General features: G+C 36.7%; 1 protein-coding gene across 10 annotated transcripts in view; it reads right to left on the bottom strand.

Moving 5' to 3' along the window:
- Positions 1 to 17408, bottom strand: part of LOC121316923 (receptor-type tyrosine-protein phosphatase kappa) — a 164784-nt gene that overhangs the window by 111029 nt on the left and 36347 nt on the right. For all 10 annotated transcript variants that reach the window (XM_041252296.1, XM_041252298.1, XM_041252300.1 and 7 more), the window contains exon 2: positions 8895 to 9017. In XM_041252296.1, the coding sequence (XP_041108230.1) occupies positions 8895 to 9017 (123 nt within the window). The remainder of the gene's footprint in view (positions 1 to 8894; positions 9018 to 17408) is intronic.

The raw sequence follows: 17408 nt of genomic DNA, 5'->3' as shown, positions 1-17408 counted from the left end.
GAACAGTACAAATGAGATCACATTTGTTTAGTTATGACAATACAAACACAGCTAAAAAATGTCCATTTAATAAAGCCTCAGAACAGATTCAATATGGGGGGGGGGTCCCAATATCTGAGAAAAGGACATTGGGTTCCACAAAACAGAAGGACTATAAAATAAGGAGAAATAATGTTTGTATCTATTAACATTATTATTAAAAATCGAGGATGACAAAGAAACTGAAGACCAATCTAGTTCATTAATATATTGTAATGTGACCGAGAGCTTCATCAGCAAGTGTGGGGGGAAAAAAAAAAAGTGTAAATCTTTTTCTAGCCCATAATCACCAAGTACTGCAGGAGCCATCTGCATAGTATTCAATCTAGGAATGGGTTGTTCCATTCATGAGGGAACATTCCTTCTCGCGGTTTGTCATTTATAGCGCTTTCCAACCTGGAGTGAGCTTTAAATATTTTAGATTAAATATGAAATAATGAACATAGTGGAACAAAAGAGCAGGACTGGAAAGGCCAATATTTCTCTTTACCCCCTGGTTTCTTGGACATATCCACAGTCAACCAATCCACTGCAGTCAATTCCTATCTGAACGCTGATTAAATGTAATGTTAACATGATTTAACAGCGAAGAAAAGAAAATAAAGGTGGACATTCATGGCTTTTCAAATTAATATCTGCTGAAGTTGAATTGTTTGATTCAGTGTTCAAATTATAAACATGTACACAAAAATGACAGACTTCCCGTCACCCCTATCTACAAGGCAAACAAACCCCATCCTCCTGAAGTAGTCATTTAAGCTATCCAGTGAGTAAAACAAAAGTAATGTATGAGAATGAAGTCATTAGCAGTTTTCATTATTAATCTTAAGTATTCTGACAAATCCAAATCCACTTCGTTTGCACAAGCCTTGCACAATACCCAGGAAATAGAGGAAGGGACTTTCAAAAGCCAAAAGAAATTAAGTAAAAATATATATTTTTTTTTGTTTAAGGTTCTAAAAAAAAAAAATTGCTGAATGTTATTCATACATACTGTATGCACAGCAACATTAAAAATGTGTTTTTCAATGTTATTTATGTGACAGGTTATACCATGATGGGGAGGAGGAATACAAATATTGTCTGATCCACAGAGGGAGAGGCACAAAAATATAATTAGACTGGTGGCTTTCAACCATAGGTAGGCAGAGCATTAAGACTGAAAAAGCACCCCCAAAAAGTTAAGGAACAATCTTCATCCTGCTCACTGCGATACTCAAGTAAACAGATCAAATCAGAGTTTTACCCAAAAATATGTCTGTTGTACTGAAAGCTCTGGTTGGAACAAGCCTTTGTCATATTTCCAGAACATCATTTTGCTTATTTTATGTAACTGATTTTTGTAAGGCAGAAACTGTGTTGAGATTCTGCTAGCTAATTCACAGAGCATCACAATTACATTATACTCGCATATCTGTTTCAATTAACCAGAAATCATACAAAACTACAATAAAATAAATTATAAAATCAAAGTGCCACTGTGCTTGAGGTTTCAAAACAGCCTTTTCTATAGGCATGTTCTGCGGGGAAAGTTAACTATCTATCTAATGGTTTGCTTTCAATAGACCCTTAGGCATATATTGTTGGTTCTCCAAATTAGATTTTTGTTTATTTTTTTTTAAAGATTTTTCTTCTGCTCCATCACGAAGGCCAAAATACAGCAATAGAACAAAACAGTGAAGGCTTAACTTCCAAGCTCAGAAAGGCAAACCACATGCTTCTACAGCTTTTCACAGGGTAGATAAGGAGTAGGTCAAGACACAAAGTCTATTTATATAAAAAGACATTTGTACAAACAGTTTATCTGCAAGAGGCTGTAAAATGTACCCAATTTAATAGATTAATGGACATTTTTTAAACATGCCCAGATAACAGATTACTGCACTGAGGAAAGCACGCAAGTTCGCACTAAAATGTTGTTTCTGAATTTGACCATAAATTACTTCTGAAATTGTACTAGCATTGAACTCCAGAATACTCTTATTCCTTGCAGTGTTCTTCTGTCATGTGGTGCACATTAAGGTCTGGCTTTTCTTTTGCGCAAGTGAGATAATAAAGGATACTTCTTAGTTATGATGGAAGACATATTCCTCTTTCATATGACAGTGGACGTACGTTCAAGTTATGGAAAAAGCTGACATACTACTGCATTAAACAAAACATGGCATGTTGGTTGAACTATACATGGTCCAAGCAGATCAACAACTTGTTTTTAAATTCAGCCACCTTTACTCAATTCAGTAGCACTAATAGAATAGCAATGTTTAATTACTGCTACTATATACCGCATGTATGCAAAATATTAAATATGATCAGTTCAATGAGACTATACATGTATTCAAACCCCAATCTTGTTTCTTATAGGCAACTAATGAAGCCCAAATAGCTGACCTATTTCCATCTGAAATGGGTACTTTAAATGTTTTTTTTTTTTTTTTTAACCTAAAGCCAAGACTATCATAAGCAAACTTTACTGCTTATTACAGCTAAGGACAGTATACAAACCACTTTGTATGGAGATGGGAGTGTCCTGAGGTCATGGCATGAAGAAGATACTTTTTTTGCCACAAGGTGTTGCTGCAGTAAACACAGGCATCTGAATGGAATGTAAACTGGCCTTCAGTAAAAGTGAAACATGAGCATGACTATCACAGACCTAGCTAATTCTCAATATTGGATGATAATTCACATACAGCAAATATGCACACCAAAACAAAATGTAAAGTTATTTCATTTTGGTTCATGTACTGCTTTAAGTATGTGCAGTAGCATGCCAACTTTCAGTAAGCATAAAAATGCATTTAAAAATGTATCAAAATCATGAGCTGAAGCTAACTGAATACAACCTCACCTTGAGGGAGTTTGTTATACATGAGATCAAATAATTCAATCTGTCTTTGACATACAACAGCCCAGAAGTCGTCATCAAATGTTAAGCGTTAATGGCCCTATATGGGCATTATTTGTACATTTCTTTAGGGATTAGGTTGTTTCCAACAATATTTCTCTAACACTTGTCCCCATGATAAACAGCCAGTAAATGGTCTCGCCAAGGTTTGAGAGGTATTTCCTCTGACAAATGCTGTGGCGGGAGAGGTTTCTATAATTACGCACTCTATAAAAGTTACTTACAAAATTCACAAATTCCAAAAAGTCACATGTTAGAATGTTTCAGGGTTTGCACATATGATAATAAATCACACAATTAACCTGGTTACAATTAAAGCCAATACACAAGTCGAGACTCATTTTGGAGCGGCTGTGATTATTAAAATCAGAAGCATTGAAATGTGTCCTACTAAAACACAATTAGAACTGAAATAGCAAAAAGTTGAAAAAAAAAATGCAATGTAAAAAAGACACCATGCAAACAGCAATCATAACCTTACAAAAACTTTAAAAGCAGTATTTAAATAGGCGTTCCAAGAGCAAAGACACCTTAAGCCAAGCTTTAAGATAAGTCTCCTTTTGAGGATCTCTAGCTCATTGGCTCTATAATGGGAGGTTGAAATAGGCTGACACTGCTGGAAGAGCATTTACAAAAGTAAATCACAGCACTTCACGATATTTCACAATTTCTTGAGGAGCCAGTCATTTAACTGGTAATTTTACCGAAAAAGGTCAACAAACTATGGCCAGGGCAATGAAGGGTCTGTCACCATCACTTCTGGCAACTGGAAATCATTACCAGTAAAGACTACATGGTCAATAAAGAATTAGCAGTTTTGGGGCAAGGGAAATGGGGCATATTCCATATATTACCCAGCTTCTGGGACTTGATTTTTAAATGGACAGCTACCCAGCCATAAAAAGTGCATTACCATTTCAGCAGCTTCCACAAAGCACCATGATACATGCGGAGAGGTTCATCATTAGAAATCTCAACAGACCTTCTTTGCTATGCTAAAGAACCATGCCAAAATCCATTAACAAGTCATTCTCCTGTGATAACAGGAATCAACTAATGTGAACTTTTTCACCACTCAAAAAACAAATACATACAATTGTAAAGACAAATAAAAAAATAAAAAAAATAATTTAAAAAGTTCCTTTAATAGAACAGAAGATAGACAACATGGTATCTAATTTCTGGGCTTCGTACATTTTTTGTTTTTTCGCAACATGAATTTGACTTATAAAAAACCTCTTCCAAGCATAGTTTCAATCCACAGAAGGTAATGGCTGTTACATTAAATCTTTCATTAAGTGGTTCCCTGCAAGCAATTCATTACGATTCTTTCATAACCAGCCTGGTGCATTTAGACAGCTTTTAAAAGGGTACTTTAAAGTATTTAATAATCCGCTTCCTTGATGTGCCATGTACAGCTCCACCACGGAGATGGTGTGGGGTTAAAATCACTTAGTTGCTTATGTAAATACTCACGTAATGAATAGAAAGCCTTTTTCCCCCATCGAAGAGAAATACACCTATTTTATAAGCTCTCAACATCAATGTTCTTAATTTCTCATCTAAAAGTAAAGTCTTGAACAGCGTTTGAGGTCATATCCCAGGTTTGAAAGGAAGCTATAACCAGAGTTACATTTTGCTACAAAATTTCCCCCATCTTTTTCCACCTTCATGCTTGGTTGCACCAATAACGAGTCATGAGATCAATAAGTATGGTGCAAAGGTTAACCTTTACAGAAAGAGACTTCACCAAGACATTTTGATCATTACTAATATGATATGAGAAGACAAATCACATCAGCTGTGAAGGAAAGCAGCACCTTTTGTTGGAAAATTTTGTTTTTTTCTTTATATAATCTAGAGACACAAAAGCCGTCATAGAGGTATCAATCTCAGATGTATTTAATCCCTTCTCCCACCAATCCTTTACAGTTTTCACAGTCATTTTATAATTGTTTAATGATTTTAATTTTGTTGTATGTAGCAATGTGTACATTTTACACATAGAGACAGTCAAATGAAATGTTGCTCATTCACTGTATACAAGCAAGCTAATAAGATGCATGTTATAATTTGATTAGTTGATGAGCTTGGTAGCAAAGTTTGGTAATTTTTTATATACAAATGACAATTGAATAAAGGGTTTAGTGTCAATGTTGAGCTTATTCTACATAAGAATTTAGGAGTGTTTTGTATTCAGATTTGTGACAAAGAGCTTAACATTAAAAAAGATTTATTGTTACCGAACAATCCATGGGATTAAAACGAAAATCATGGATAACGGTCAAATACTTTGTGATCTGTAGTGATCTCCCACTCTACCCTCACTTTGAAACTTTCAGATCCTCTTAGTGAAGATTAATGTTTGCAAGTCAGCTGTCACCCATCAGTCAGCCTTGAAAACTATCTTGTCACAGATATGATTAAATATTGTACAATGCAAACACGCTATTTATTTTTTCAATTTAAAATGTAACGCTATTTTTAAAATAGCCTTTCCAATGTGGTAGTGTAGTAAACAATCAACTTCAAATTTATCACATACTGACCCACTAAAATATATTTTCATTTATTGTCGAAACAAATACACTGTTGAGACAAGTATGATTTAGAAGACATAGGAACTGACACACCAGTGCTGAAGTTTGAAATCTGTCAGATCAGAGGCATCAGCACCATGTAATTAACTGTTTGTACCACCCCCAGACCTTCCAATAGAGTTTATTAATGCAATTACTGGAGGCATAATGACCAATGTTAATTTAATTTGTTTTCTTCATATAAAAAGGAAAAATGTACACCACGATCACAGCTGGAGTAAATACTGCCAGTGGTTGTCACTTTTACTTTTTTACAATTTTGAAAACGTGTCAATCCGTCACTTTGTTAACACTGCTTCATTTGTGACATTTTGTTTGCATTTCATAAGAAAAATAACCCCCACCCACGGCACCCCACCCCCCCCCGAAAAAAAAAAAGCCTAGATCTGAGGGATCGACTCCCTAGCTGTGAGTCTGCGTGGCAAACCAAAGGAGACCAATTGCAAGAGTTCAATTCTTGCAAATGTAGCTCGTCACATTGCTCAACCTTCTTCCAGTATTCACAAGGCTTAAGTATTAACCAGTCTTAAGGGTGTCACCTTTGGTTTGTCTAAAACGTGTCTAGACTCTGGACCAAGAAACTAACAAAAAAGATTTATTTAAAAACTACCAAAACTAAAAATCTGTTGGTTTTATTGAGCTTTTAATTGATTTTAAAGCTACTGGCATCAAGTCTATGAAGGAGCGTGCTGCCCTGTATTGTATTTTAGGTAGCAAGGAAGAGTAGGCCCCAAAGAAGAGCACCATAACAAGTGCTGTCCTCTGGATATCTCTACTTGGTATAGAAAACTGGGGTGCAATTGCTTTTGGCACTTGCCTCAGGTGTCAAGGTGAATATCAACTCTAAGCAGACTGACAACACAGATCAGGCTAATCAACATGTTTCTTGACAAGAATATGTTTAGTCATAATAGAAGTTCTTTATGCAGTCATTCAACTTGATGGTATATTTCCAGTACTCCTTCCAGTAAGTCAGGCATGTGTGTCAACAGTTGCACTTTAGTCTATTAAGATCCTCTTATATAAATAACACAATAATTATTTTCTGAAAGGTTGCTACTTCATTAAGTAAATCAAGCATGGAAATGAAAGTTTTGTATAGACCCTGTCCACACTACATAACCGATCAAGAAGGTACTCCAAAACGTTTTAATTAATCCAGCTCAAAGCGTCCACACTAATGCAACATTTCATGTTTAGTTGGGCTTAATGTGTACAAACACTATTAAAATAATGCCGTTACAGTTCTTAGCAGTGCAGTGGACTGTCGGACTTAATACAATAGTATCCCACCATGCACTGTCTGTTTAAAACGTGGCAACTATGGCATCCATGCCCACAGAAGACATAGCGCTGCTTTGCATGAACATTATAGGTTTGTTTCCTAAGCACAAGGTATCAACAATGGAGAAAGCAGCAACGGACTCACCATAGGCAATCTTTGCATAGGCTCTGTCAACATGCCATAAATATGAGCACGTCACTCCACGAGCCATCATTTTACAACATTAGCCTAAAAATGGTACAGCAGTATTAAGTCATTCTCAAGCGCAGAGTACTGTTTTTGTAATGTCTATCTGCCAAAACATATCAGAAAGCATTTTGGGACATTGGAGGGTACACAAAAAATGTAGTTCAGTACTACAGCGTCCCCACTTCTGATAAAACACACTACCTGATGAGGTCTAATTTAGAACCGGTGGTCTCAAGTCTGGTCCTTGAGTACAGTATTAAACTGTAGATGTTAAGCGTATTTAGCACTTTTAAGCCAGGCATAGAGTTGACAGGGCCTTAATTTCACACTTTAGTTTTTCTAGGATCATCAAATCTTTCTGCAACATCAGGACTTCAAAAACATAAGATGTTTAACAAAGATAAGCCAGCTGGAAATTGATAAATCCACAGAAATACACCACATATATATGCATTAAATATAATCTGTACATTAAAGCTACATAAAATTACATACTGCTGTGGATGTTGCTCTATGATAAGTACATTACAAAATCAGTGTACTTTTGCTGTTACATTTCCTTTAAATAGATACAATATTATTTTCTACCAAAAGGATAGAACACAATCTAAACATGGCTGAAATGCCACTCCTGGAAACTTAATGTAATAGAATACATTTCAACAATGTGCAAATTATCCTTTCTGCTCTTGCATGATTAATTACGCAATATCGTATTAAAATTGGGAAATGCAGCCGAAACTGAAATACCTTAATTTCCTATGCACATCATCCGGACTGAAAACAAGTGATTAAACCGTTCATCAAAAGGTGAAGAGGCAAGGTCATGGAGCCCATGCATTTCAGTTATTCATTACACTATCTGTCCTAATGTTATTTAAAACGTATCACTTGTCCTGTATACTACCACCTAAAGGCTTTAATCATCTTTTTGAATTTAGTTATAAACAAAAGGTCAGTGCTTCAAAATCACTTGAATTTAACCAACTTCCACCTTAGAACCTTAAATTTGCTTAATGGTTTTCCAAGACAGAAATTCCTCCCGTATTGAATCTATTTATATTTGATAAGTAGTCATATATTCTTCATTTAAAGATAATTCTCAGTGCACATAAAGCCTGCATTCTACCTTTACTGTAAGTTAGCTGAACAGGCTTGCCTGATTGAAAGTAATAAGACTGTATAAATGTTCCAATACTAGAGCTATATAATAAGTTGACAGGATTGAATAATACGGCGAACTGGAACCATCAACACTAGCAGATAGTACAATGCTGCAGTAATAAGCGACCTCCTTCAAAAAAATCTTGCACAAACAGGTAGCATAATGTTCTCTGTTAATGTAATTTTTTGTACATACAGAATGCAAAATGTGACCCAATGGTAAACCACTGGATCTGGGAGATGGGCTAGAGAACATACAGGTTTCTAATTGTCTATAAAGAACAGTTAATGTCACCAAAATAGATTGACTCTGTTGCTTCAGTGTCAATTAAAATTTGATTGCACTTTTGTTGTTACTCTGCAGTAACTATGAAAGCACAGTGTTAACAAATTCTCTAAAAAGAATTCAAGCGCAGGTCTGCCCTTGCCAATGAATCAATGATATGGGAGAACACACAATGGCTTAGAAATGTACAATTATATCAATCTTTTGGTGACTAAATGACGCTAATACCGAGTCAAGATTGAAACATGCTCACACCCTCTTTTCTTAAAAGGAAATAATTTACTTCAAGACAAAGCCTGGTTTGTTGCTGAAAGGTAAATCAATAAATGTATCAATAGATTTTTTTGGCTGCTAAAATAGCTGGAATGCTCTCCACTATGCAGTGTTCTACATGGATTCAGACACCATGTGCACGCCACTCACCTTGCGGCAGTTCTGTTGATAAATATGGAGCTTCCTGCACACTGACATGAGTCCAGTCGAAGTCATCATACAGATCTTGCTGGTAATCACATTGAGCAGGGCCATCATCAAAGTTACAGCCTCCTGGAAGACACAATATTACAGATATTAATTACAGTAAAACAATATTTCTCATTAAGAATTCTCAATTTTCCCTACGGAGGCTGCTTCTGCTTGCAGTTGTACAAATATACGCAAGCAGGTTTCATGCTGCCGATGTATATATCTGTTTAAAAAAAAAAAAAAAAAAGTTTATGGCCCTGAAGCAGAAATAACCAAAGTACCCCATTTGGCAACGGTTGACAGGTAATATGTTTCATCAAAAAGCCATCATGTTATGACCTCATCACTGTATGGCAGATATCATAAACTACTACACAGATCCACAGTCTCCAGTATTGTCCACAAAGCGTGCGCAATTATTTTTGCAAAGTTTATAAAAATGTACATAAAAAAGGTCAATTTAAATTTGATGACACTTGACCTTTAAAAGACCTTAACTGGCAGGCATACAAATTTAAATAAACAACAATTTTAATGGAGAGATTTAACGGATGCTTATTAAATTCTCCTAGTGTGTGTTTGGTGTGTGTGAGTGGGGCGGGGGGGGTCATCAGATTGTAGTAGATATTACATCTTGGAAGCCTAAAGTAAGACTATTACAAATCCTAAAACAGTTACTTGAAGGTAAACGTATCCTACTCAATGTTCTGTGTATTCCAGTCCCTTAACACAGCAGACAGCAGTGTTCAAATACTAAAGGGCAGATATAGAAACTCATTTTGGTTGTAGAATCTACTGTGGGGATTGAAATTTCTGTAATGTCCTTGTCAGTTACTCAGTTTGCTATCCAATATCAACTGAATAACATTTTTATACAACAAGCAATGAGACTCCTACAGAGGTCCCAAGCAAATAATTTTACCAGATCCCATTTTGAATGCTTCCTGCATTTTGACAAAATGACCGGATTATAGACCTAGAAAACCTACTCAACCTCTCTGGGCGCTTGTGCGTTTTACTCATTCATGGAAAAACTACAGTGCTCTACGAACATTTATGGTGCATACAAATCATATAGTGTTTTAACAAATTATCTAACATTAACAACTTGTGTCAAATCAGCATACATATAGGAGACTGGGTGGTGAGGTGGTTGTAAATGACTCTGCAGCTGATGCGTAGTTCACACACCCTAGTCTAAGTCACCTTGGATAAAGGCATCTGCTAATTAAACATTTACACTTAATAAATAAAATAATGCCACCCCCCCCCACCCCCAGAAAGTTGCAAGTTTTTGTTGAATTATATACAAAAATGTTTCCATGCATTAAAAAAAAAAAAAAACTCACTTCATTCCCACACTTAACTCTGGTGGTTACCTTGCAGATAACCACCAATGCAACAAGTAACTTCTTGTTAACTACACATACCTGTAATCTGTTCCAGAAAGTGTACATAGTCTGTTTATTAACCAAAGTAATGTGTTTGCTGTGAAACACTGAAACTCATCACATCCACTTTTAGCCAAGTCCAGAGTCTACCTAGCTATAAATATAAGTGACAGCAGGACTGAAAACTGCATGTAATCTGTTAACTATATGGGTTGTTTCTCAAATTAAACCTTTGTTTTGTTATCCCAGCTGCACATTCTGTGTGTAGATAAGAAAAGTGCTTTATTTGTAAAGACAATGGGAAAAGGGACAGATGTTTGTTTACAGCATGAAAGGGAGTTTAAGCCTTTACATCCACAAACCAATCAGCTTTTGTTCGGGGGGGGGGGGGGGGGGGGGGGGGGGGATAATTTACGGGTTAGAAAATTGAGTTAGTTGAGAGTCCACCAAGGACTAACATGCAATAAAATCTGACCGTTAATTTATGATGGTTGCAATGCTGGTCCATATCCATTTTATTAGACAAAAATATGACCTTTCTACAATAAAAAGCAGATAAGTTTATTTAACTATCAGAGTACCATCCCTCTGGAATCTCTCTTTCCTGGTAGCTGGTAGTCAAGATTTGCATTACATACTAATTTAAAAAATAATACTTTTAGAATTTCTGATACACTGGTAAGGAACAGTAAAGTTTGAATCAGAATGGGTAAAAAAATAAAACAGAACTTTGCAGATGGACAAGAAATCAATTAATTCATACAGAGTGCAAGGACAGAAGCAAAAATGTGCATTCCAATACAAAAACTGATTGAGACCTTTAAATATAACTGACCAAGTTTCATTTACATAATTATTGCTGTTAATCAAGCTCAGGTACATATGACTTGTTTGAAAGGTCACAAAATTAGTGAAATGGTTTCAGCCCGTGTGTACTCAAAGTGGTTTAACTTGTAGATAATTTCCCTCAGGTATATAAAAAGAGTTTCAAGCTGCAACTCACACAGTGAGCCAACAAAGCAACCATGATGACCAAGGAGCTTTCGAAATAAGTCAGGGATAAAGTGGTAGAGAGGCACAGAGCAGGAGAAGAGTACAAGAAAATTTCAAAAGGAGCTAATTAACCCTCTCAGCACAGTGAAGTCCATCATGAAGTGGAAGATGCATCATACCATCCAGACACTACCCAGATCAGGTAGCCCTCCCAAACTGAGCAGCTGGGCAAGCAGGAAACTGGTTCAGAGTGTCACTCTGAAGCCAGCAATGTACTTGAGAGATCTGCAAAGTTCAGTGTCTGAGATGGGAGTCAGTGTTCATACATCAATAAGTTGGTCCCTACGCAAAACTGGCCTTTATAGGACGGGTGGCAAGAAGGAAGCCATTACTCAAAAAGCCTCATCTTGAAGCATGCATGGAGTTTGAGAAAAAGCATCTAGATGACACTAAAAAGGTTTTGTAGCCAGACAAGACAAAAATTGAACTTTGCCTAAATTCCAAGTGTTACGTCTGGCACAAGCCCAACATCACCCAATCAACACCATCCCAGCTGTCCAGCATGGCAGCATCATGTTATGGGGATGCTTCTCTTCAGCAGGGAGTGGGAAGCTGCATGGCTCGGCTGTACAGTAGAAAAGATGCAGAAGACACCTCTTGCATAGGGAAACAAATTGCTTGCAGGTTACAATACCTTCATCAAATAAGAGCCATGTTATGTTTGCTTAGCCACTGGAAGTCAAAAACCATGGGAGGATTTGTAGCACAGTAAAACTTCTCATCAGGGGTTGCCAAATGGCCACATCATAAATAACCAAAAGGGGTGATGAGTGAATGTAAAACCCAACTGTATTCACACAAAAGCAGTTGCTTCTGTTTGTAGCATATCCAATGTAAACAATCTTCTAATTTGTTACTTATGCATTAAAAAAATGTAATGCATAGTATGTCCACTAGTGAATCAATGGCCCCATATTGGGCTGGCTGATTGTTGTCTTTTCTATTGTGTAGTATGAATCCTCCTCCTAATGTAATCAAAATATAGGCAAGAGGCAACTTCCAACTAAACCATAAACATACAAAAACCATGAGGGTCTCCATCTCAGAGGACTGTTAAATGAAAACTGAATAGGATCAAACTGTTCAACGGGGGGGGGGGGGGGGGGGGGGGGGGGGGGGGGGGGGGGGGCAGTTAAAAGAAAGATCAGGTTGTTTCAAGATTAAAGGTTTCATCATGCTGAAATAATGTATGGCAAAAACTCCAAACATATTAAATACCACCTAATTTAACCTGGGATCTGTTTGTTCAGAAGTGGTCATTTCTGACACTTTCTCTAGCAGTCATGCTCCAGCACACTTGAATGGCTGAGCAACCATCAAAAGGCTTCCACAGATAAACACAAAATAATACCTCACGTTTGGTTAGTGATTAAGAGCACCAAATAGTTTGAATGTTCAGTCATTTTGAGAGTTTATTTTATTTGGACATAATTACAACCAGATACAGTACCATACCTCTTCAACTAGCCCGTCACAACTGAGAATGGTTTAGCCTCCTAATGTAACTGCTACGTGTGCAAAATCTCTGCACTCAATTAGCAGAGTCTGTATATTAAAACTAAATGCATGTCAACTGCTTTCTTTATAATTATAACAAGCTGGGTTTTACAGCATGGGGATAATTCTATCTGCCCTCAGTCTGTTGGAGGTACAGTGGATTCTGACATAATTGAATGTAAACAGTCTAGATTAAACCTCCTGCTTCTCTCGATCTTCCCCAGTTTAATGAAATCTGGTTCAACTTACTTCCCTGGCAGACAGTGTGGAAAACTACCTTATCCACATCACAAAGCTAATGACTCATGGTGATAGGCCAATTCAAACAAAAACAAGCTTGATTGCTAGGCAACACAGGAGGGCCCACAGCCCTTAAGCTGTATTGTATTAATTCCCCCAAGTTCCTGTCAGGTTCCAGTCTGCAAACATTAAAACACAATCTCACTTGGCCTGGATTCTATACAATTTAAAACAGAATACAGCCTTTAAATTCTGATAGGACTGCATTCACCGATACATACAAGATCAGGCAAGAAGAAAAAAATGAATCGTATTCTGCTCTTTGATTGTGTTTGCTGCCATGTGATGAGTAAAATAGCATTTTAAAAAACAAAATCCTAGTGGGCTCCATTTCACTAGGCTATACAGACAACAGGTATGTGGCAAGTATTATCTTGAGTGGCTGGTTACATTGAAGTCAGCACCAATGGATTCTTAAACTTCAACTGACTTTTCAGGAGTATAAAACCTGCACATTTAACACTAACTTAACTTGCTGGAATAAACTACTAAGTCCTTGTAGACAGGTAATCATTATTTGTAGTTTGTTATACACAGAAGGAACAGAGGGTTGAACTGGGCTGCAGCAGTTATTCATGTTGAGCGCTCTATACAGTTTACACTTTCTACCATTACTGCTGTAAAAATAACCAGCACTGTAAATGTCGGCTAAAAAATTCACAAGGCTTGTTCTGTCAACTTGTCTGACAAATACATTAAGTGAACCCACTTATGGTTTGGCTGCCAGACTTTCACAAGCCTGCCCCACATAAGGATGAGGGGGCCATGGGACAAATGTGTGTTTGTTACCCTCTCCTGTGTCCACCCAGCTGGTCTGAGCACAAACAGAATAAATTATAAAGTTATGTCACACCAGAAACAAGTACTGCAACAGTTAATCGTTCTAAATCAACTTTTGAAATCTAGACTTTTTTTTTTATAATAGATCAAGCAAATGTTTACATGATTTTGATTCGCATCAAAAAACAAGCCTCACTAACACTGAGAGCAATTTAAATATTTTATTTAACACCATGTACTCAGTCTACCAGAAGCCGTAATAGCAGTACAATATTTCCTGTTGTCAGATGGTGATGTATATGGAAAACAAAAAATCGGTATGCAATTCAATATGTTAATGCACCATTATTCAGCAGGTTTCATCAGACTGAAGCAAAATTAGACCGTTCTGTTAGGGGTGTAAATTGTTTAGAGTTTAAAACATTAGTAGTGTCAAACGTTTTTAATTGCTTAATCGTTTAAACTGTCAAATGTGCAGGCCAAGTATTAAGACAAGGGTGTTTGCAAATAACAGCTACTCTTTATTACTTCCTGCCTTTGTCACATGGCATCATTGTCATTGGATATTCACCTCCCAATGTCCAGCATGCTTTTGGTCACATGACGAGTCTGCTTCTACTGAAGCTGGTTCTAGCATGGAGGAGGCAGGGTACAGGACATGCAAGTGATGTTACAGAATGAGACAATTCAGACTGAAAACATAACAGGGTTGATTATTGACACTATCGCAAATGGCATGAAACCAATTTCAATAGTGGAGGATACCAGATTCAACTAATGTCTTGAGCAAAAAAAAAAAAAAATATATATATATATATATATATATATATATATATATATAATCTCTTAAGGATTGAATCCATTTTATTCTTTGAATCAAAAGTTATACTGTACTTGGAATAAAGTCCATTTTGTGCGAACATAACTAATTCTTGTCTCTTGCATACAGCAAGTAGGATAAATTAGCGATTTGGACTTTAGCAGTTTGAATAATTAGACTGCATAACATTTTGGTAAATGCAATTAATGCTCGCCGTCTAATTAAAAACAAACCATTATCGTGCTGAGGCTATTTTTTCATATTGCTTCACAGTTTTTATACATTTATTTATATACAGTGGCTCTCAAAAGTATTCACCCCCCTTGGACTTCTCCACATTTTATCGTGTTACAACATGGAATCAAAATGGATTTAATTAGTTTTTGCCACTGATCAACACAAAAAAGTCCATAATGTCAAAATGAAAAATAAAATCAACAAATTGTTCTAAATTAACAACAAATAAGTATTCACCCCCTTGAGTCAATATTTGGTAGAGGCACCTTTGGCAGCAATTACAGCCATAAGTCTATTTGGATAAGTCTCTACCAGCTTTGCACATCTGGACACTGCAATTTTTGCCCATTCTTCTTTGCAAACTTGCTCAAGCTCCGTCAAGTTGGATGGGGACCTTTGGTGAACAGCAATTTTCAACTCTTTCCACATATTCTCAATTGGATTGAGGTCTGAGCTTTGACTGGGCCACTCCAGGACATTGACCTTTTTTTTTTTTTTTTTTTAAGCCACTCCAGTGTGGCTTTGGCGGTATGCTTGGGGTCTTTGTCCTGCTGGAAGATGAATCTTCTCCCAAGTCCCAAGTCTCCTGCAGACTTCAGCAGGTCTTCTCTGTACTTTGCTGCATCCATTTTGTCCTCCATCTTCACAAGCTTTCCAGGCCCTGATGCAGAGTAGCATCCCCATAGCATGATGCTGCCACCACCAAGCTTCACGGTAGGGTTCTCAAGACGATGTGCGGTGTCAGGCTTGCACCAAACATAGCACTTAGCATTGAGGTCAAAACACTCCATAGAATCTTCTTCCACTTGGTCTCAGAGTCTCCCACATGCCTTCTGGCAAACTCTAGCTGAGATTTGATGAGTTTTTTTTTAAAACAATAAATGTTCCTTCGTCTTCATGATGTAGTTTTTGTTAGGAAATGTACTAACCAACTGTAGGATCTCCCAGAGACAGGTGTATTTAACCTGAAATCATGTGAAACACCTTAATTGCACACAGGTGAACTCCATTCAACTAATTATGTGACTTCTAAAGACAATTGGTTGCACCAGAGCTTATTTAGGTGTGTCATAGCAAAAGGGGGTGAATACTTACGCAATCAAATATTTTCTGTTTTATATTTGTAATTTAGAACAATTTGTAGATTTTATTTTTCACTTTGACATTATAGATTTTGTGTTGATCAGCGGCAAAAACTCCTAATTAAATTCATTTTGATTCCATGTTGTAACACAATAAAATGTGGAAAAGTCCAAAGGGGTGAATACTTTTGAGAGCCACTGTATAGGGCTTAAATTTAGTAAATTTGATTTAAGTTTTTTTTTTTTGGTCAAACAACTTCATGGGCTTTTAAATAGGCCAAGCCTTAATTTTTCACGTACAAAACGAGATTGCAACATGTTAATAAGCGACTAATTTTTATTAAAATGAAAAAAAGCTTTTTGCTGGACACACTATTACAATCGTTGACAAGTAACTACTTAAAGATGAGTCGCTTTGGCATTTAAATGAAAAAGTAAAGCTTAAGATTTAAAAGCCCATTTAGTGTTTTCACCGGAAAAAATGTAAATTAAACCAATTTGACTATTAACGCGTTTCTCAGTTGTGAGAGATACATGAATGGAATAACAGGTATTTAAGGAGAATAGAAAAGTCTGTGTAAAATACTCATGTATATACATATATGCAGTTACTTATAGATAGCTATTTATTTTAAAATGCTCTGAGCCCTTGTAGCGACACTCTTACCCCAAGATGGCCGATTTTCTCTTTTCTCCTGCTGTCGAGACCGCACAGAGTGGGGCGCATACTACCCCCCCAACCCCCCCCAGACAGCATCTTTTCAATTTTTTTTTTTTAACATTTAAAACTATATTTATAAATTTAAACTTTAAATGGAATCTACCATCCCTAAATTCTATAAAGTGATGAAAAAATCTGGTGATTGCTGTATAGAAGGTTAATAAGTTTCATGCATTCCCCACTCATCTACACACCATACTCCACACTGTTAAGTGGAAAAGTTTTTATTGAGAAAAATTATATTAAATACAAAACTGAAAGATCATAATTGGATAAGTCTCCACCCCCCTAGTTTTACTTGGAAGTACCTTTGGCAGCAATTACAGCTGTGAGTCTGTTGGGATAGGTCTCTACCAACTTTGCACACCTAGATTTGGAAATATTTGACCATTTCTTCTTTACAAAACTGTTCAAGCTCTGTCAAGTTCCTTGGGGAGCGTTGATGGACAGCAATCTGAGTCATGCTACAAATTTTCAATTGGATTTAGGTTGGAGCTCTGACTGGGCCACTCAAGGACATTTACCTTTTTGTTCCTTAGCCACTGCAGTGTAGCTTTGGCCGTGTGCTCTGGGTCGTTGTCATGCTGAAAG

Source organism: Polyodon spathula, chromosome 6 (genome assembly GCF_017654505.1).
Source record: "Polyodon spathula isolate WHYD16114869_AA chromosome 6, ASM1765450v1, whole genome shotgun sequence".
In the NCBI taxonomy this organism is placed as follows: domain Eukaryota; kingdom Metazoa; phylum Chordata; class Actinopteri; order Acipenseriformes; family Polyodontidae; genus Polyodon; species Polyodon spathula.
This window is presented reverse-complemented; position numbering and strand designations above follow the sequence as displayed.